An 18,957-nucleotide genomic window follows, 5' to 3' on the forward strand; every position below is an offset into this window, starting at 1 on the left:
CTCACACACACACACACACACACTCTCTCTCTCTCTTCCTCACACACACACACACACTCTCTCTCTCTCTTTCTCACACACACACACACACTCTCTCTTTCTCACACACACACACACACACTCTCTCTCTCTTGCTCACACACACCTATCTCTCTTTTTCTTAAAAACAAACTCACTCTCTCGTCTCCTCACACTCTTTCTCCATCTCTCACTCTTTATAGTTCCCTAACACTTTATGAAATGATTCATATCCTCATCCGACAAAACGTTTAGAACTAGCCCTAGCTAAAAATAACCCATGGTAGTTTTTTGCACATGTGCCGTATATGATATAAATTCCCTCTGATCGCACAGGCGAGCCACAGGTGTTGCTGATAAATGATGTTTGTTGTGTTTGTGATGTCAGGAGAACAGGCGGGTGAGGAGAGCATCACACAGATGCTGAAGAAAGCTCACGACAGCAGAAAGACGGCAGAAAACGCAGCCAAAGACCTGCTGATCAGACTGGACGGCAGCTGCGGCGCTGGGTTTGCGGTGGCTGGATGTAGCGTTCAGCCGTGGGAGAGTCTGTCGTCTAACAGCCACACCAGGTGTCAGTCTTATACATTCATGTGTTTATTTACATGTACTGTACATTAAGCAGATGGAATATATCGTGGATATTTTTCAACATTTGTGAATGACGGTTGTGTGTGTGACACCGTGATGTGAACGCTGTTTGGTATTCCGGTCCAGCGGTTGCCCATGGCAACACACAGTCTCCTCACAGCGCTCTGTGCAGAACATTTCATTTACAACAAATATCTGTCCAATCACCTGCCTGTCACTCTCAATCCAGCCTTGAGATGCTGAAGTCCACCATCTCACCCACAAACCCATTGAGCTCCAATTGAACCATGTCTTATGGGGGGTCCTCACCATGGGACCTTTTTTCTTGGGTGGGATCAAAAATCTTTTTAAATAGTAAGTAATTGATCTTATCTGCACAAATGTTAGATTTTTTAAATATTTGTTTAATCATTTAGCTGTGGGACCCCCGTAGGTCTATTTTTTACCTCAGATAGGGGGTCCCTAATGCCTTATGGGGGTCCTGGATCCCCTGGCCCCCCCCTAAATTCGAGCATTGCTTAAAGGGATAGTTCATCTCCTAAACATCTCTTGTGTTTTACCAGTGAATGAGATTCATTACAACATGAAGGTGAATAACCTTCGCGTGTCTGTTGTCAGTAAGATGACTTTGTCAGATTGATATAGGATGCTGAAGGATATTGATCAAAAAATGTATCGAATGTGTATTTTATCATTGCTTCTGACTATATGAATGCAGAAATGAGATAAACAGACAGATGTTTTGACACGCGCACACAAACAGGAGTGTGTTCAGGAGTTTATTGTATGTGACAGTGGGGGGGACGGGGGCTCCGTCTCGATTTCTGATGTCATTTATCAGAGCGCATCAGTGGCTTTCATTTATTTAAATGGAAAATAAATTAATTTGAGATTGTAGTAATCATGTTATCATTGCACTGTTGTATAAATCATTACAACGTTTATGACGTTGTGTTCTCAATGCAGTTCTGTTACATATACAGTCCATCCGCTGAAAAAATTAATAGACCATTTTAAAATCAGTTAAAATGACTATTTGTAGCTGTGTGTTTCTGTAAAATGATTTTTGTTTCATTCTGTGAACTACTAAGAATATTTCTCCCAAATTTGTGTGCGTGCGTGTGTGTTTGCGTGCATGCGTGTGTGTGTGTGTTCGTGCGTGTGTGTGTGTGACTGTGCCTGTGTGCGTGTGTGTGTGTGACTGTGCGTGTGGACGGAGATAATGGGAATTGTCATTGTAATGAGGCGGCTGGTTAATTGAGAGTCATTTGCAGGAATATTGTTCACGCTTCAGTATCATTGTGTGGTTTATTCATGTCAAGGGTTTAAAATGAGCACCAGATGAGAATCAAAAATTGCCTTCGGCAAATAAATGAACACAGTAGGCAAACAACGACTGTATTACAGTACTGAGAATCAAACATTTATACACGTTACAGTATTTCATTCAATTCAGTTATATCCATAAAGCGCTTTTCACAATTCTGCATCGTTGCAAAGCAGCTTAACATACATTCATGCAGTATTTACTCTAGTAAAGAGTAAATTATGAAAAATAAAGAAGCGCGGTTTTATATGACGTACATTCATGAAACTTACGTTTGTAATCGTACATTTCCATTCATAATACTAGTAAGCGTTGTGTGAGTCTATTGTTTTTCAAAATAACTTTTACAAAACACAATACAGAGGGATAAATAGTTCAATGTAATTTCTTTTTAATTGTGTCAGAAGTGTGTGTGTGTTTACAGGTTATATGTGTGTGAGCCTCACATGTCCTCACATTGAAATATTATGACAAAGGTCAAGTCATGTTTTCTTTCAGTCTAATGTTTCTGGATTTAGGGGATGAATAAAGGATTGAAAGGTCAACGGAAGTCTATGACCTGACCTCACTAATATTGTGTGTTTGTGTGACGTGACGTGTGTAGCACCACCAGCTCTACGGCCAGCAGCTGTGACACAGATTTCTCTAAAGAAGACGAGCAGAGGTTGAAGGATTACATCCGGCAGCTGAAGAACGACCGCGCCGCTGTCAAACTGACCATGCTGGAGCTGGAGAGCGTTCACATCGACCCGCTGAGCTGTGACGTGAAACCTCGCGGTGACTCGCAGAGACTCGACCTGGAGAACGCTGTACTGATGCAGGAGCTCATGGCCATGAAGGTGCACACACATCACTCGTGATGGTTTAAAGATATCCTTAACCATCATATGGTCCTCGTTTCCTGTTTACACTACTGGTATTAGGGGTCAGTATGACCCCAACAATTGATGAAGTAATTGTATAAAATATATACATTTTTAATAATACAAATAATATATCATTTTTTTTGTTTACTTCTCATCTATACATTAATGCTGTGTTTTGGGTGATGTGAAGTACTTTTGTGCCTATTTACCGCAACATTCCTCAACTATACCATTAGCTTGAATGTAAAATATTACATTTTTATGAAAAACATTACTTAAATGATTATCCAAATTTAATTTAGTTTTTTTCTGGATATTGATCTAGGTCTTAGGTGTAGAGTTCTGCCATCTGCTGATTAGAGATAAACCTAAAATGATTACAGTAATAAAATAAATTGTTTTGACCAGCGGAGGGCCATAGAGAGCCATTCATTTTACTGGATGTGAACTGCTCCTATCACAACTTTTGTGATACTTTTAGTGAATTTATGTATATATGTATATAAACATTAGAAATAAATATTCTTTCAAATAGTCGAATTTTTTGATGCATTTTGAAACGTCAGTTTTGTAACTCGTGTTTCTGAATATCTCCCTGGCCCGTGTGTCTGCGTGCATGCGTGAGTGCGTGCGTGTGAGAGTGTAAGTGCATTTTGAATTGTGTGTGCATGCGTGTGCATGTGTGTGTGTGCACGCTTGTATACGTGGTTTACAAATGTGTGTGATGACATGTGTATAGCAATGTAAACACACTTCCTGTGTCGTTGAAAACTAAATCGCAAAAAAAAAAAACATGTTCTGTGACGGTAAGGTTTAGGGATAGGGTTAGGGAATAGAATATACAGTTTTACAGTATAAAAATCATTACGTGTATGGAGAGTCCTTGTAAACCACATATACAAGTGCGTGCGTGCGTGGCCATGAGCATATGGGCTCTAGTACCAGGCCTTCATTTCTGTATGAAAATTTTCAGATTTATGCCGGATTTATAGATTTTGTTTTGTTTTACAAATGACATTTTTTTTATTTTTTAGCATTTCCCATTCATTTTCAATTGGGGTCATATTGCGCCCCAAATACCAGATTAATTAAATTCTTTTTGACATACCTTCAGAACAACCGAATCAAGCCCAGTTTTTTTATGTGAATCTAGATAGGACATGTAGAAACATAATTTCACTGAGATGAAGGGAACAATTTTTTTTACTAAGGTAAACTTGATTGGGGTCATATTGACCCCAAGGAGAGGTTGAGGGTTAAGACTGACATATTCATGCCAAATGAAAAAAGATATAGGTTTTGCTATCAATGCTCCATTAGCTGACCTACAGCAACTTATCAGTAAACATGGATCTGTCTGTTTGTCGTGCAGGAGGAGATGGCGGAGCTGAAAGCTCAGCTGTATCTCTTGGAGAAAGAGAAGAAAGCTCTTGAGCTGAAGTTGAGCACGCGTGAGGCTCAGGAACAGGCGTATCTGGTTCACATCGAGCATCTGAAGTCAGAGGTGGAGGAACATCAGGAACAGAGACGCAGATCGCTCGGCAGCAAAGACAAGAGCAGAGTAAATATGATTTACATTACATTCAGCACAAAGTGTAGACTTGTTCAACCATCGGTTACAGATTTCTCAAACTAACAGAGAAAAGAGATCAGATCAGAAATCATACTGACAGAAGATGACTGGAGAGAATGTGATTCCACACAAAAAACACCTGTCAACTGTAATGTATTCATTTATGGATATTAATATAATATTATGTATACTAATATACATAATAGTGTTTGTTTGTTTATTTATTTGGTTTATTTAAATAGAGACAGATACGATATAGACGGTTTCAACGGCAACAACTTAAACAAACATTATGTGGCCCAAACTTTACTTTAATAACTGTTGAATTGGTTTCATTAATTTAATACAATAAACTATGAATATAAATTAAATATAAAATAAATTGTTCGATTAGAACCAGACACAGACTGGAAGTTAACTTCGGGCCAATGAAACCATCTACAGATCAAACTAACAACCAACCAATGTAGGTATCAGTGTTTGTAGCTAATGTCCAACAACATGTGTTTATATTAGTATTTCATATAAGAAAATTCTTACTTTAAGTTTATAATATTTACTCCAGTAAAGTATAGTAAAGTATTTTTCCATTTTGGCTTTGCGTGCTGAAGAAATGTAAAGCCAACGTGAAAGAATGCTTTACTATTCTTTATAATATTTACTCCAGTAAACTTAAAGCAGTTCAATTCCTCGATACTATGGTGTTTTTGAACCTTACTATAGTAAATATTGAAGCACACTACTGTATTATGTAATATAGTCATTTAGTGTATAGTAGTTGATGTATTATGGTATGCTACAATTTACTAGGGATGCACCGATCCGATACTCTGGATCAGAATTGGGTCTTTTTTGCTGGATCGGGTCTCGGACTGACGGGTTCCATTCAAATCCGATCCGTTGCGTTACCCGTGGATGTTACTCATAAGCTTCAAAACCGACTAACTATCTGGAAATAGTGCACTGTATTCCACGTCATGTATATTTAATACAATTATGATACAATAAAATTATAATATAAATTAATATGAACATAACTAATGTTATTTATATAATTAGATTATTATATTATTGATATAATTTATATGATTAGACACTTGCCAAACACAAACCGGTAGATAAGTGCAGTCCAGTCGCACGCGTCCGATGAAACGGTCAATATGACATGAGGTCTTTGAGGTTGTATAGGGATATGTAGTGCATGACTGTGACGTATGACAGCGGTGAGAATTCAGTGACTCTCGTCTGTCTGAGATTTGACAACATCAGAAATCCTCCAGCAGTCAGAAGATTTTCTCTATCTCTCCGTCAGAAGCTCTGGTGAATTATTGAAGAGAATCTTGACTCAGTGTTTCACCTCTGTCTGTCTCTCTCTCTTGGTTTGAGTTCTTCGCTCTTCTCAGCTGAAATAGGAAAAAAGACAGAATTTTAAATAAACTGCACATCTCTTGTTTTTGTAATAAGGTTTAAATCCGTTTGCAGTTGAAATGGGATGACTGAAGGCCTCTATAAAAACATTTCAGAGAATGAAAACAACAAAAGTAACATTTAAAGATCTATAATGTCCCCGTGATCCGGAAGTTGCGATCGTTTTTATATCTGTATTTTGACACATAGTGGGCGTGGCTTTTGTCTTTCTCTGAGATTTGATTGGATGTATAAAAACAGCCGTTGCATTTTGAAATGGAACTGGCAGCAGACTGACAGTTGAAGGGGAGGAGTTAACAGATGCTCCGCCCAAGCCATCTAACATGTCATTTCAGATGGATAGTCACTACATGACTGAAGGTCATTTTCAGATTTTAACTGGAGATTATGAGGGCACACGAATTTTAAAAAGTGAACGACCCACATTGATAAACTATTTACAATAAACGCTGCAATATTTCATGAAAAAATAAGAATTGTCATTTTTAATTTCACTGGGACTTTAACTTTTATTGTGATTTTAAATAATTTTCCTTTAAAGGTACAGTGTGGGATGTTTTGTATGATCTATTAACAGAAATGCAATATAACATACAAAACTGTGTCTTTAGATGTGTATAAAAACCTTACGTAATGAAAAGTTATGTTTATATTACCTTAGAATAAACCAGTTGTATCTACATAGGGAGCGGGCCTATCTACATGGAATTTGTTATGTTGCGCAGCCATGTTTTGTACAGTAAGCTCTAACGGACAAACAGCTCTACAGAGCGCGTTTCGTATATGTTGGTCTTCGTGTGTGTTTTTAGACGCAGCTTGCGTCATCACTGAGTTGAAGACGCACAAAGTAGTAAGTCGTAGTACGGAGAGGAGGAGGAGTCGTCATCGTCTAGCTGAAGCAATTGATTGTTCAGTCTTAGAAGTTTTGATAAAATGGAGGACCATGCGTGTTGTGCACAAGCGCCGACAGAGCGTGAATCTCCGTCGTCAAAGAAGCGCAAACGTGATGCTGCCAGACGAATTAGAGACAAACGGCGGCAGAAATCCAGGATAAACATCGGTGTATCTATTACCAGATGGAAGGCACTGTTGAGAGACAAATGTTTTCAAGGCGACGCCGAAGTTGCCTGTTTTCTGCTAGACTGGTAAGATAATTCAACATTTTCAATGTTTCCACTTTTTCAATGTTTACCAAACAACTGTTTTGTTGAAACGGTAACGTTAGCATTTTATACCAATGGCCATATAACCTCCGAATAATAATGTTTTTCCGTCCCTGCAGTACGTACTCCGGTTGTTCCTGACTTTACAAAGGGGGAGACAAACGTCTACTAACTTACACCTAACTGCCTATGTCACTGTCAGATCAAACGCTTTGAACAGCGTTGCTATTTAAGATTAGCTAACTTTAGTTACTTCACTACTCTCAGCGTGTACTAGATAGCACGCAAGAAATATATCTAATTATAGAATTGTAACAGTAACTTGCGCAACAGAATACATGTTAAATGATTAATTACGTTAATATATTGCCTTACCTTTGAAAAGAAACATCGTTGCTTGTATCACTGCTATCCGCTGTCTCGGTAGACGACATCTTTTTTTACTGTTGCGGCCACCGTCGTACTTAGAAAGGGAAGGGTGAGCAAATGACTCAGAGATTCGTTGCAAAACTATAATACAACGCTAGTGGCCGCTGATTTTCAAGAACTGCGCCTTTAAAGACATGTAAGAAGGTAAAATTAAGTATTAAAAAATAACAAATAAGAAATGAAATGCTCTTATGGCATGAAGATTAGTTGTAGGGCTCAAATCATGTTGATATTTACAGTCTTGTTTAGGTTTTTAAATATAGCTCTTCATCAACAATGATTTATATGATCAGGGCGACCTGTCGTCTTGCAAATACAAGGCTGTACAGTATCTGCTTTCTGAGCAGTTTTGAAACATTGTGCTTTTAAAGTTGTAAAGTCCCGCAACGTAAAGAATAAACATCACATAATGCAAATAGGTTGTCATAAAATAAGAATATACAGTATGAGCTGAATAACTCAGTTTTGACAAACATGTCAGATTGAACCTTATGATGGAATTGTGATGTCTGTTATAAATGGATGTGGACTGGTGTCTGAGGTGAAGAGTTTTCCGTCTGTGATATTTCAGATCAATTAAAGGCAGTGCTCAAGATCAACTCCAGCCAAATGATTGTGTGCGTGTGCGTGTGTGCGTGTGCGTGTGCGTGTGTGCGCGTGCGCGTGCGTGCGTGCGTGTGCGTGTGTGCAGGTTTCTTTACATTATGTCCCTACAAGGATGGTAAATGTCTAAACCATCTGCCTTGTATGATAATTATTAATGAAACTTATTTGACCGAGATAGGTTAAAGGTGATGGTGAGGGGATACCACATACAGATCGAACAGTATAAAAATGTTTATTTCTATGTGTGTGTGTGTTTGTAAAGGGAAGCAGACGCCCTCTTGTGGTTCTTCATATTTGCACTTGAATGATTTCTCATCCTCTATCTCTCTCTGTCTGTTAGATGAAGTCTGACCTGTGACAGTCAGTGCTGAACAGATGTTGTGTAAATGTTTTTTTCAGCTGAATGTAATAAATCTTGTGTGTTGACTGAAGGAGGTCTTGAGGTTACTGTTAGTTTGTTATTTACCAACATTCATCAGTGACTGTTAGATTATTAATGTCTCTCTCTTTCTCTTTCTGTGTGTGTGTGTGTGTGTGTGTGTGTGTGTGTGTGTGTGTGTGTGTGTGTGTGTTGTGGTGGCATGGCTGTCTGTGGTGCCGTGTGCGCTGCCGGTGTCTGGTGGTGCTGTCTGTTGTGCGCGTTGCGTGTTGCTGTGTGTGCGTTGCGTGTCTGTGTGCTGTGTGTGTGTGCGTGGTTTGTGTGTGTGTGTTGCGCGTGCGTGGTGTGCGCGCGGTGTGTGGCGTGTCTGTGTGTGCGTGCGTGCGTGTCTGTGTGTGTGTGTGTGTGTGCATGTCTTGTGTGTGCGTGTGGTGTGCCTGTCTGTGTGTGTGTGCGTGCTTGTCTGGTGTGTGTGTGTGTGCTGCATGTCTGTGTGTGTGCGTGTGTGTGTGCATGTCTTGTGTGTGTGTGCGTGCTTGTCTGTGTGTGTGTGTGTGTGTGTCTGTGTGTGCTCGTGTGCGTGTCTGTGTGTGTGCGTGTCTGTGTGTGTGCATGCATGTCTGTGTGTGTGTGTGTGCGTGTCTGTGTGTGTGCATGCATGTCTGTGTGTGTGCATGCATGTCTGTGTGTGTCTGTCTGTGTGCACTTGTGCGCGCGTGCGTGTGTGTGTGTGTGTGTTCAGGACTCGGGTGATTCTCCTGCGATCAGTCTGTCTGATGTGAGAACTCTGAGTGACAGTGACCTCGCCGCTGAGCTCACCAGCGCTCTCAGGAGGTGACGCACCACATTTACATGACATTACATTCATACATTCCCACCAGATGCTGTTTTCTGAAAGAGAAGATCAGAATAAGACATGCAGAAGAATTGAAGTCTATTTAGATTTGATGTGTGCGTTTGTTTCAGAGAGAAGAAGTTGAAGTCTCGTGTGCAAGAGCTGGTCGCTGCGCTAGAAAGACTCACAAAGAGCAGTGAAGTCAGACATCAGCAGTCTGCAGAGTTTGTCAATGACCTGAAGAGAGCCAACAGGTAACACACACACACACACATACACACACACACACACACACACACACACACAATAAACCATTTTTACAGCATTTATTGATCAAAGTTCATGTTAATTCTTTTTTCATTTTATTGTACAATTTGACTTGACAAGTATTATGATGCATGTCAGGGTTCAGCTTATCTCTGACTTTCTTACTTCCACAGAAAACAAAAGAAGATATTTTGAAGAATGTTGTTAACTGGCCCCCATTCGCTTGCATTGGTTTTGTGTGAAGGGGGCTGTGCTGTTCAGTTACCAACATTCTTCAAAATATCTTCTTTTGTCTTCTGCAGAAGAAATAAAGAAAGTCATAAAGTTTTGAAATGACAAGAGCGTGAGGAAATGATGAAATTGAAGAATTTTAATTTTTGGTTGAACTATCACTTTAAATCCTTTAAGTCTTTAAATCTCAGCAGCGTTTTTTTCAACGACAGATTTATTCCATTTTTATTTGTTTACATACAGAGGGTTTAGGTCGTTTTTAAAAGTTATTTGTTTTTGAAGCAAATCTCTTAAATTTGTTGCATTTGTTTATTTTATTTTGTGATCCAGTCGTAATCACGAACACTTTGAATCTTCATTGTGACCGATTTGATGTTAGAATTTGCATCACATTTTTACACATACAAATGTCACGTATTTTAACCAACGAAAACATTTATTCACAATTTTTATGTTTCACGGTTTCTTTATTTTCTAGTAACTTCTGATCAATTTTGACCATTTAAAGCATTTCTCACTCTCTCGGATTATTTGCGTAAAACACTGACCTAGAAAGCTGATGTCGAGTGTGTGTCGTGTGTGTTGTGCAGTAATCTGGTGGCGGCGTATGAGAAAGCAAAGAAGAAACATCAGAATAAACTGAAGAAGTTAGAGTCTCAGATGATGGCGATGGTGGAGAGACACGAGACGCAGGTGAGGATGCTGAAACAACGCATCGCTCTTCTGGAGGAGGAGACGTCTCGACCGCACACCAATGAGACATCGCTCTGATACACAACAGCTCCGGATCATAACACACCTTGACTACAAACCCAAAGACACCTGACACAGCCAATGAGACGTCTGTAATGACCAATGGCAGCAGTGCAGAACGGCGCTCTGACATCAGACAACAATCAGCGCACATACACGCGTGAGCCGTGAGTCATGTGACAGCTGTCAGTCAAGCTTTGGAATAAAAAATCCTGTATCGTCGATGATGAAAATGACTTTTTCAGCTAAAACATATGTAATGAAAGGACAGTATTAGTGTAATATTTGTTATTATATGACAGTATTGGGCTTCACTCTTCTTCCACACGATCTCGGAGCGATCCAGTCCATCACAACCTTCCAGACACATTCACTTACATTTACTCGAGAGTAGAGCCTGAAAAATGTGCTGTACTGAAGCTCCTCCATCACTTTGTGTGAGACACACATCACTGTACGCTGATAATATTCACCAATATTTACATCTAGACCCATACAGATGCTTATGTTGAAGTGCCTGAACATTCGACGCAGAACAGTCTGCTAAACCAACTCTTCTTTTCATGCTTCACAGATGAAAGTAAGTCATGATGTGTTGGAGCGATAGAAAGTTAATAATGACGTGAGTTTTATTACATTTCGGTTCCTCTGAGACGGTTTTCATCGCTCATCGGTTTCGATGGTGGCAACAATATTAACAGAGACGCTCGCGGACGTATCGATCTCCCCGAGGCTTCACATTATTCTACAGTCTGTCCTCAGAGCGACCGAGACGCTTCTCATCATGTTCACATCATGTTCACCTGTGGAACAAACTGCACAATAGTGTCAGAAACATGCGTTTCATCCCAAAATTCAATCAAAAAAAAAGTGCATTTTTAAGACGGATATGATGAGTTTGCATTGTGATTTATTTCATGACTTAATCTACACTGCAAAAATGTTTTCTTTCCGCAGTATTTGATGTTCAAATGTTTTTTTTTAAATCTTGCATCAACTTACATTTATTTACTTTAGAAGCAAAGTGACCTACGATAAAAAGTTTTGCTTTCTGAAAAAAAAGTAAGCAAAATGTATGCCTCAAAAATATAAACCTGAATAAAGTTTGACCTCTTTACACTTTAAAAACTGCGTCTAGTGAAGAACCACTAAACCTTGTGCAGTCCATTTATGTCTTTAACGAATTCAACACAAAATGACCCTTAATGTGTAAAAAGTCCATAACACAAAAATGTGTTATTTAACACAATAAGTGTCACGCAAACTATTGTGTTTGGGAGAGTGAAGTTCTTAGTTCAGGTTTTTCGGCAGATATTTCTCGTTTTACACATAATCTTGCTTTTGGTCATATCATAGGTCATCTTGCTTCTAAATGTATCTTGATTTAAGAATGTTTCGATATTTGGACGTCAAGACAAAAATGCTAAGTTAGAAATGTATTGTTTTTGCAGTGTACATTATATCATGCATTCATATAGGCTAATAAAAGTAATGTTTGCGTTTTCTATTTATAATGTTAAAGAGAATTTAGGCTAATGCGTACTTCGTTGTCATGAAAGTGTTACAATGCAAATCATTTTGGCCTAAATCGGGACTAATTTACTTGACTGAAATCTGTATTCTGATCTGTTGAGTTTGTGAGCGCATGTTGGGATGTCCCTCAATCTTGAGAGAGATGTTTCAGAGTCACAATGAGAAAATATTCTTGAAGGGATTTATAAACCAGCGTCACAAGCTGAACCTGCGCTGGTGTTGTACACGTCAACACTGTTTTCAGTGGAAACATCTGCACTTTTCATAATCCTGACCGTTTTAAAGACCAAAGCAAAAATCCCAAATTAAATTCGGTGAATTCAAGTTGTCGGGGACGCTCTGACATAAGACGAATGGCAAAAAGTATCACCGTCAAAACGAATTCATCCCATATATGAATGTTCAGTTTTGGGTGAATGGTTTCTTACATTGAGATGCAACCATAAAAGCAGTGAGATCTTAACATGGCCGTTGCATTTGTTTGCATGCACATATCGAAATAATATCATGACGATCTCATCGCATTAAACACAAACACAGGTTTCACACAGGTCAGATTTTCTCCTTCAGACACATTTTAAAAACACAACAGCTTCCGACAGGTCTATAAAAGCACTTTTCCACAGTCTGATGGAGTGGATCACCACATTGCCTTTGATGGACTTTAGTTTTCATCTTCCTGCAAAATATCAAATGCAACTTCAACGGCTGCTGATTTATTCCTGCACTTCTGTGTTTGTTTGTTTTTTGTAAGACGCTGCAATGCACAACAGTTTACACGCTTTTGTTCCAAAGGTGTTCACCCCAAATATGAATGCTTCATGAGTGTTTCCGTGTTGATGCTGTTACGCTTATTTTCATTCACATTTCTCTGAGGCAAATCTTAAAAGCAATAGAGATGTTTCATGTGGTCACTCGGTTGGGCTTCATACTCATCATCAGCTCACACACAGACATTGTTTATGTGAACGTGCATTATTATAGTAATCCATGCAGTTTGACTTGTGTTGAGAGGTTCAGAGGTCATGATGAACTCATTTACATGTGCTTGGGTAAATGGCAGGATGCCGTTTTTGCTCTCACACATAGTTACAAGAGACTATTTCATTACAATGAAGATGCTCGCGCTTTCTTTTATGAACAATATAAGCATGTCCATTTCAAACCGTGGGCTGGAGAAACTATAACGGGGTTTGTGAGTTTGCACAGATCTGTTTTTCAATCAAATCTTTGCAGTCGTTCTTGTTTTATTTTAATACAGAATGTATTTGTTTTATATAATAAAATTGTGAATCATGTCAGTGGCCTGTTCATTGCAAATTGGTGTTCAGTCGACATGAACAACATCTAAATGAGAAAAATGTGCAGTGAGGAGAAAGGGTTTAGTTTGTCTGACAGGTGACTGAAAAAATATGACATTATGCAAAAGACTTGTAGATTCATGATCACTAGTGGAAGTGCTCGAGGAATCACAAAATGAGTGGCATTTAAAAACATTTTACATGTTGAAAGGAGGCACTTCACAAAGTACTTCTTAAAACACGTTCAAGTTTGGACTGTGAGATATTACAGCTTCTGATGACTAAAACCAAAGCAATAACCTGAGATCATGAAAATGACATTTCATGCAGTGTGTCATGTTGCCGTGTTTGAAAGTAAGCAGTCTGTCAAGTTGTAAATCCGAAGGTGAATGAACAACAAAGTTATTGGCTTGGAAAAAAGGGAGTCGACTCTGAATCACGCAAACGAGTCCGATTCGCGAACCGCCGCGGATTTACATCACTACATATAGTCCCCGCCTACGTTTTGCTAGGACTGCCCGCGAAAACTTCACTCTTCTCCCCCAAAGTAAGGTAAGAATAATTACCTATTATTACGAAATAATAGTGTTTTTACACCACCTTTGTACATAAACTTGTTGTTGGACACTCCATAAACCAAAGTAGGACCTTAAAAATCCCTAGTTATGTACTCTTTAAAATTGGGTTATGTTTGTTTTGACCGTGATCTTGGTCAACGTAACCCATGTCAAAACTACCGTTGGCTTTTTGAGCCGTTAAAATCTCATGAACATTTGATGAAACCTAAGGAGTGATTATAAGAAAACATTTAATAGTCATTCTGCGTTACGGAGTATGACGTTTTTATTCTGTTCAGTCACATCAGTAATTTGAGTTTTTCCATTAGTAGAAAGCTTTTACATTTGGCAGATTCTGCATTTACTGGCTAATGGTAAAACCACAATGAATTAAAGGCTGTCAGATACCTCAACATCTTTTATCTGCTGCTCTTTATTTCCTCTTCAGTATTCTGCAGCTGTAAATCAATATATGGTTTTATTATTGATGACAGAAAGTGATCTATATTTTCACATTGTGAGCGTTGTCAGAGAAACAAATGCTTCAAATGAACTGAATGAACTCTTAATAAAACAATATAGTGAAATATATTTATATCTAATCTGTCTAGAAAAGAGAAAAATATTGTATCACAAGCTGTATATTTGTTTGTAGTAAAGTGTTTCCTGTAAAGCTGCTTTAAAACAATGCACATGTTAGAAATCACTCAACGCATCATCCTGAATTTATATTTATTTTACCTTAAAAAATGTATTGATTTAAATTCATTTTATATACTGATACAACAGTGTAGAAAATCTTAGTGAATCAATAAAGTCCTTTATGACCGACAACACGGTCTCCAGAGACCATGACCAGAGATCTTCTGCTTATGACTAATAAATCTGAGCGTTTACATACACTCTGTAAAATAATTCAGTGGCTTGGTAAATATCACAAAAATAAAAAGCTATATTAACTTTTTTTATCATTCAAGTTATTTTTTCAGTGGGACATGTAAAAAATCGACTTAAAACCCAACTGTTAATTTTTGTAAAATGTACATATATTAAGTTTTACATGAAATTATATTTTTTATGTCCCCTTAATATTTAGGTGAATTCCATTATAAATATTTTGAGGATCATTTACTTGTACTGATCAGTTTTAAAAATTTAAATAATCAAGTAATTCCTATCAATTGTCGTTAACACAACTGATTAAATAAAGTAAAATTCGCGGCTAAAGTGATCACATGCGCATCATGAGTAACTCAGTTATTTTATACTCAATTTTATTTGAAATTGAAAATAATTTAGTTATTCAGATTTACTTAAATTTACTCAATTTTTACAGTAATAATTCATTGATTTCACAGGTTTAAAATGTACTCGATGTTTTTGAGTGTAAATTGTGTCACCAAAGAAATTGAGTAAATCACAATAAAACTTTTTAGAGTAGGATTTATTGATAGAAAACTGACTGGATGGTAAGTGTCTCTATAGATATAGATTTTAGGTGGTAAAATCTCAGAGGAAATTATAAACGACTTAATTTTGAGAGAAATCAAATATTTTTGAGGACCACAACATGAATAAAAACAGATAACAAAAACAACAAGTGCAATTCTCACTCCTCCCATTTATTTATAGAGTGAAAACTGAATTATTGCCAAGACTGGACAAAACATTTCCTGTATATTTACAGTGGGTTTAGGTTACACATAGAATTTATATGAAATACTGTAAAAATTTGCAAGAAAAAAGTTTTCCTGATGTGATATACCTGATGAGGAGCTACATTATTCTAAAGGCATGCTGAATGTCGCATGCCCTGAGAAAGCCAAGGCCCTGTGTCTTATTCGAATACTAGATGCATGCAACAAAAAAGTCCTTTTGTGATAAATCAATCAACATGCCCATAATGCGACGCAAACACATCGCCGGTTACATGAATCAACTGATACCAGACATAATGGAGTAAGAATACAAGGCATCTTGTCAAAAACGAACAGGAAAACAAACAACTTAGACATACAAACTGAACATTAAGTTGGTTACCACCTCAAAGAATCTTCATTTCCTTCATTCCACGTCTCTCACTCGCATACGCACAAGCTTTCACACCAAATACTGCAAACAGATTTCAAACATTCATTCATTCATGTTCTGTTATATCCTGCTTTCGGCTTTTAAAAGAATTCCAAGACACAATAACGACAAAAGTATTGTAAAACATGAGTGGACTGAATATCAAATCTCATGGCACAAAAGAACAAACATGTTTTAGGTGCTATCTACTTCGTACTATCAAGTGAAAACATTTCGTTTGTTCACAGTGGTCTGAACGAGCCGTTAGGAGCGGATATCGTGTGAAACATAGAATTCGATTTAAAACTCCAGAGTTTCTCCCTGTATTTATAAACGGGGAAAGGGTGTTGTCATGGTTACATTGGGCGGAGCTTGCTTAAAACCAAGATGTGTCATCCTGAAGTAGTTAAGGTTATAAAAGCCATTGCTGTCTCCAAAAAAACAAAACAAAAAAACCCCTCTAATATCGGAGTCCACGTGTCGCTGGTGAAAAAGGACGTAAACGGAAGAAAAATACAAGAAGAATTAAAACAACACACGCAGTCAACAGTTCCCAGTCAGTGGAAGCCAGATCGACACGCCTCCCAAACTGTGACGCATGAAGACTGTATGATGAAGTCCCGCCTCATTTCTTGGCCTGTTTGGTCACCATGTTCCTGGGTGGGGTCACTGGGCGACTGGAGTTTGGTTTCTTCTTCTCAGCTGGTTTCAAAATCTTTAGGAAAGCAAATATATTTGATTAGAAGCAAAGACAAAAACGGTTCTTGGATTCAGCTGATTTATATTGAATGTATAATACAGTGAGCAGAAGCGGCGTGTAAAATAAAGACGGCTGTGCACCTGAAAAGAACACATGAGGGTCTCGTCTACGCTCATCATGGCTCCGGCGTTATCGAACTCTCCACAGTAGTTCGGTGCGGAGAACAGGGTCACCAGCTGCCTCTTAGCAAAGAACTCGTAGCCGTCTTCCACCACCTACATGACAATTTACATTTATACATCTGTGCCTTCAATCGACCCTTTTTTCATCTGTGTGTTGCCTGGAGATCAAACCCATGACCTCGGTGTTGCTAGCACAATGCTATACTAACTGAGCTAGAGAAACAACAATCAGGACGTACAGAAGAGCGTATAGAGAGAGACAGATATAGACATGAAACGTGTATGAACCATGGGCTACATCTCGATCTCAATGTTTGGACACGTGGATGAGCGTGTACTATACGCAGCTATCACAGAAAATGTGCGACCTAAAAAATCCTGATTCCTTTTCTCTAGCTGCCCATTCATTTATATGGTGACGCAAGCAGGCCACCTAGTGGTCGAACAAGTAACAGCATCTGAACATCAGACCGTCTGTTTCCATGACTGAGCTCATCAAGTTTACAGAAAACACTTCCACACTCATCACGTAGGAATAAAGTCCAAATGTTGATACTTTGGCCCTCGTGTATCTATTGTAAGTCTATCGTATTTACGGCTTCCGAGCAACACCGGGCGATGCCAGATGTCAGCCTATCTTATATTAGAAACACTAATCTTACACAACACGGCAGCGGCAGACGGAACACAGAGAGTGTTTAGTGTTTGCAACTATAGGAACAGAACACACAGCTGCTGTGAGGATCACACCCGCTCTTCACATAGAAAAGCAGAAGTCTCGATGTCAAAGACGTCATCTCAAACGTGCAGACTCATCTGCTTTGGCTAGGTACGAACCAGTCTGACTCGAAGCACTTTCATGAAAGGTAGATGCGAGTCACGGTTCATCTATGTCTCGATGCTGGGGATTATTCCAGCTCCACGAGGCTGATGGGCTTGATTATTCAGGGTGGATAAATGTGAAACTAGATTTAGTCTGAATGCGAGGAAGTCACCTGATGGGCCCGGCAGATGAGATCCAGGTCGTGTTTGTGGAGGAACTTGGCTACCACTTCAGCTCCAAAAGTGAAGGAGACGCCCCTGTCGTTCTCACCCCAGCCCAGCACATCTTTATCTGGATCCGACCACAGCAGATCACACAGGAGACCTTGATCTGGAACATCTGTGGGTCTCATGATTCATCTGATCTGCTCCATAGACTGCAGGTCTGGAGACAAGCCTGAAGAACACCGGCACAGAAAAGATCATATGTGACGTTCTAGAGAAAACTCAATCTGTGATGGGCAGTGCACTACAATCCTGTTTTCTAAATAAAGACGTTCTAAACAAAACTGGAGATCATTTGTTTTTACTGTAAATGAAGACAATCATCATTTTATGTTGATATTTGACTTTCTCTTGTTCTAGAACAATAGTCATTTCTAACTCTGGGTACACGTAATCCTGTTACTAGTTAATCATTAATCCTGATTTGCACCGCACGTCTGCAAACCCAGTGTTATCGCTTTCAACTGCATAATTGTCAGATCAACACGGCTGATAAAAAAAGCTCGTAACGGGCACACATCTATAGAAATGATGCACCGGGTGTCACCTTAAACAAATAATACGGTCTTTCCAGAGTCCAGTTTGCCATCACAGTTTGACTAATATCTTGGATGTGGAAGTTTCTAAGTGTCTACCTTCTAAAACATTCATGCACTTAGTAGAGTATATGATTGGCTGTCGGTCACCCTGAGCCGGCGCTCCCTATAAGCCAACTAAGCAGCTGCTTAGGGCGTTGCCGCCACTAGGGGGCCCCCAAGGGCACATGAAATTATTACTGACTAAATGCAACATTGCAACATCAAAATAAGTGAGGTGGCCACTCAAATGAAAGGAGGCGGGAGTTACTGGTTACGGAGCTGAGCAGTGACCAATCAAATCAAAGAAGATGGAGCGTCAGCTGTAGTTCAGCAAGACACTTCAGTTTTAAAGTCGAAAGAGTGCTGTGCCACACACGCTATGCTGTAAGTGACTAAAAACATTCAATTATTGACAACTGTTAAGTGTTTCACGATAGAAATGTTGAACATCCGACAGTATTCACTGATGCAAATGTCAAAATGCTGATTTAGATCAAAAATATTTATACCATGGTCTGTTTGA

At 38.8% G+C, this 18,957-nt stretch overlaps 2 protein-coding genes across 6 annotated transcripts in view; one reads left to right on the forward strand and one right to left on the reverse strand.

Moving 5' to 3' along the window:
* The window catches only part of mcc (MCC regulator of WNT signaling pathway), a 61,290-nt gene extending 47,993 nt beyond the window's left edge, over positions 1–13,297 (forward strand). For all 5 annotated transcript variants that reach the window (XM_057319715.1, XM_057319720.1, XM_057319728.1 and 2 more), the window contains 6 exons: positions 407–590; positions 2,541–2,775; positions 4,175–4,363; positions 9,123–9,214; positions 9,347–9,469; positions 10,304–13,297. In XM_057319715.1, coding sequence (XP_057175698.1) covers positions 407–590; positions 2,541–2,775; positions 4,175–4,363; positions 9,123–9,214; positions 9,347–9,469; positions 10,304–10,484 — 1,004 coding nt within the window. In that variant the 3' untranslated portion in view covers positions 10,485–13,297. The remainder of the gene's footprint in view (positions 1–406; positions 591–2,540; positions 2,776–4,174; positions 4,364–9,122; positions 9,215–9,346; positions 9,470–10,303) is intronic.
* Positions 13,298–15,282: 1,985 nt separating this feature from the next.
* On the reverse strand, positions 15,283–18,048 carry LOC130545510 (serine/threonine-protein phosphatase PP1-gamma catalytic subunit A-like). Its single transcript, XM_057320047.1, has 3 exons — positions 17,805–18,048; positions 16,768–16,902; positions 15,283–16,642 (listed from the first exon to the last, which is right to left on the reverse strand). Exons 1-3 carry the CDS (start codon positions 17,982–17,984, stop codon positions 16,553–16,555), a joined length of 405 nt encoding a protein of 134 aa, XP_057176030.1. The 5' UTR covers positions 17,985–18,048; the 3' UTR covers positions 15,283–16,552.
* Positions 18,049–18,957: the final 909 nt, after the last annotated feature.

The sequence above is a fragment of the Triplophysa rosa genome, linkage group LG2 (assembly GCF_024868665.1).
Source record: "Triplophysa rosa linkage group LG2, Trosa_1v2, whole genome shotgun sequence".
Lineage (NCBI taxonomy): Eukaryota > Metazoa > Chordata > Actinopteri > Cypriniformes > Nemacheilidae > Triplophysa > Triplophysa rosa.

Bases quoted from the DNA above. Each gene is read 5' to 3' on its own strand.
- LOC130545510 (XM_057320047.1), bottom strand. From the start codon at position 17,984: ATGAGACCCACAGATGTTCCAGATCAAGGTCTCCTGTGTGATCTGCTG. The intron at 16,903-17,804 runs GTGACTTCCTCG...ATTGTCATGTAG, and splicing joins TCATCTGCCGGGCCCATCAG to GTGGTGGAAGACGGCTACGA. The intron at 16,643-16,767 runs GTGCACAGCCGT...GCTTTCCTAAAG, and splicing joins CCCTCATGTGTTCTTTTCAG to ATTTTGAAACCAGCTGAGAA.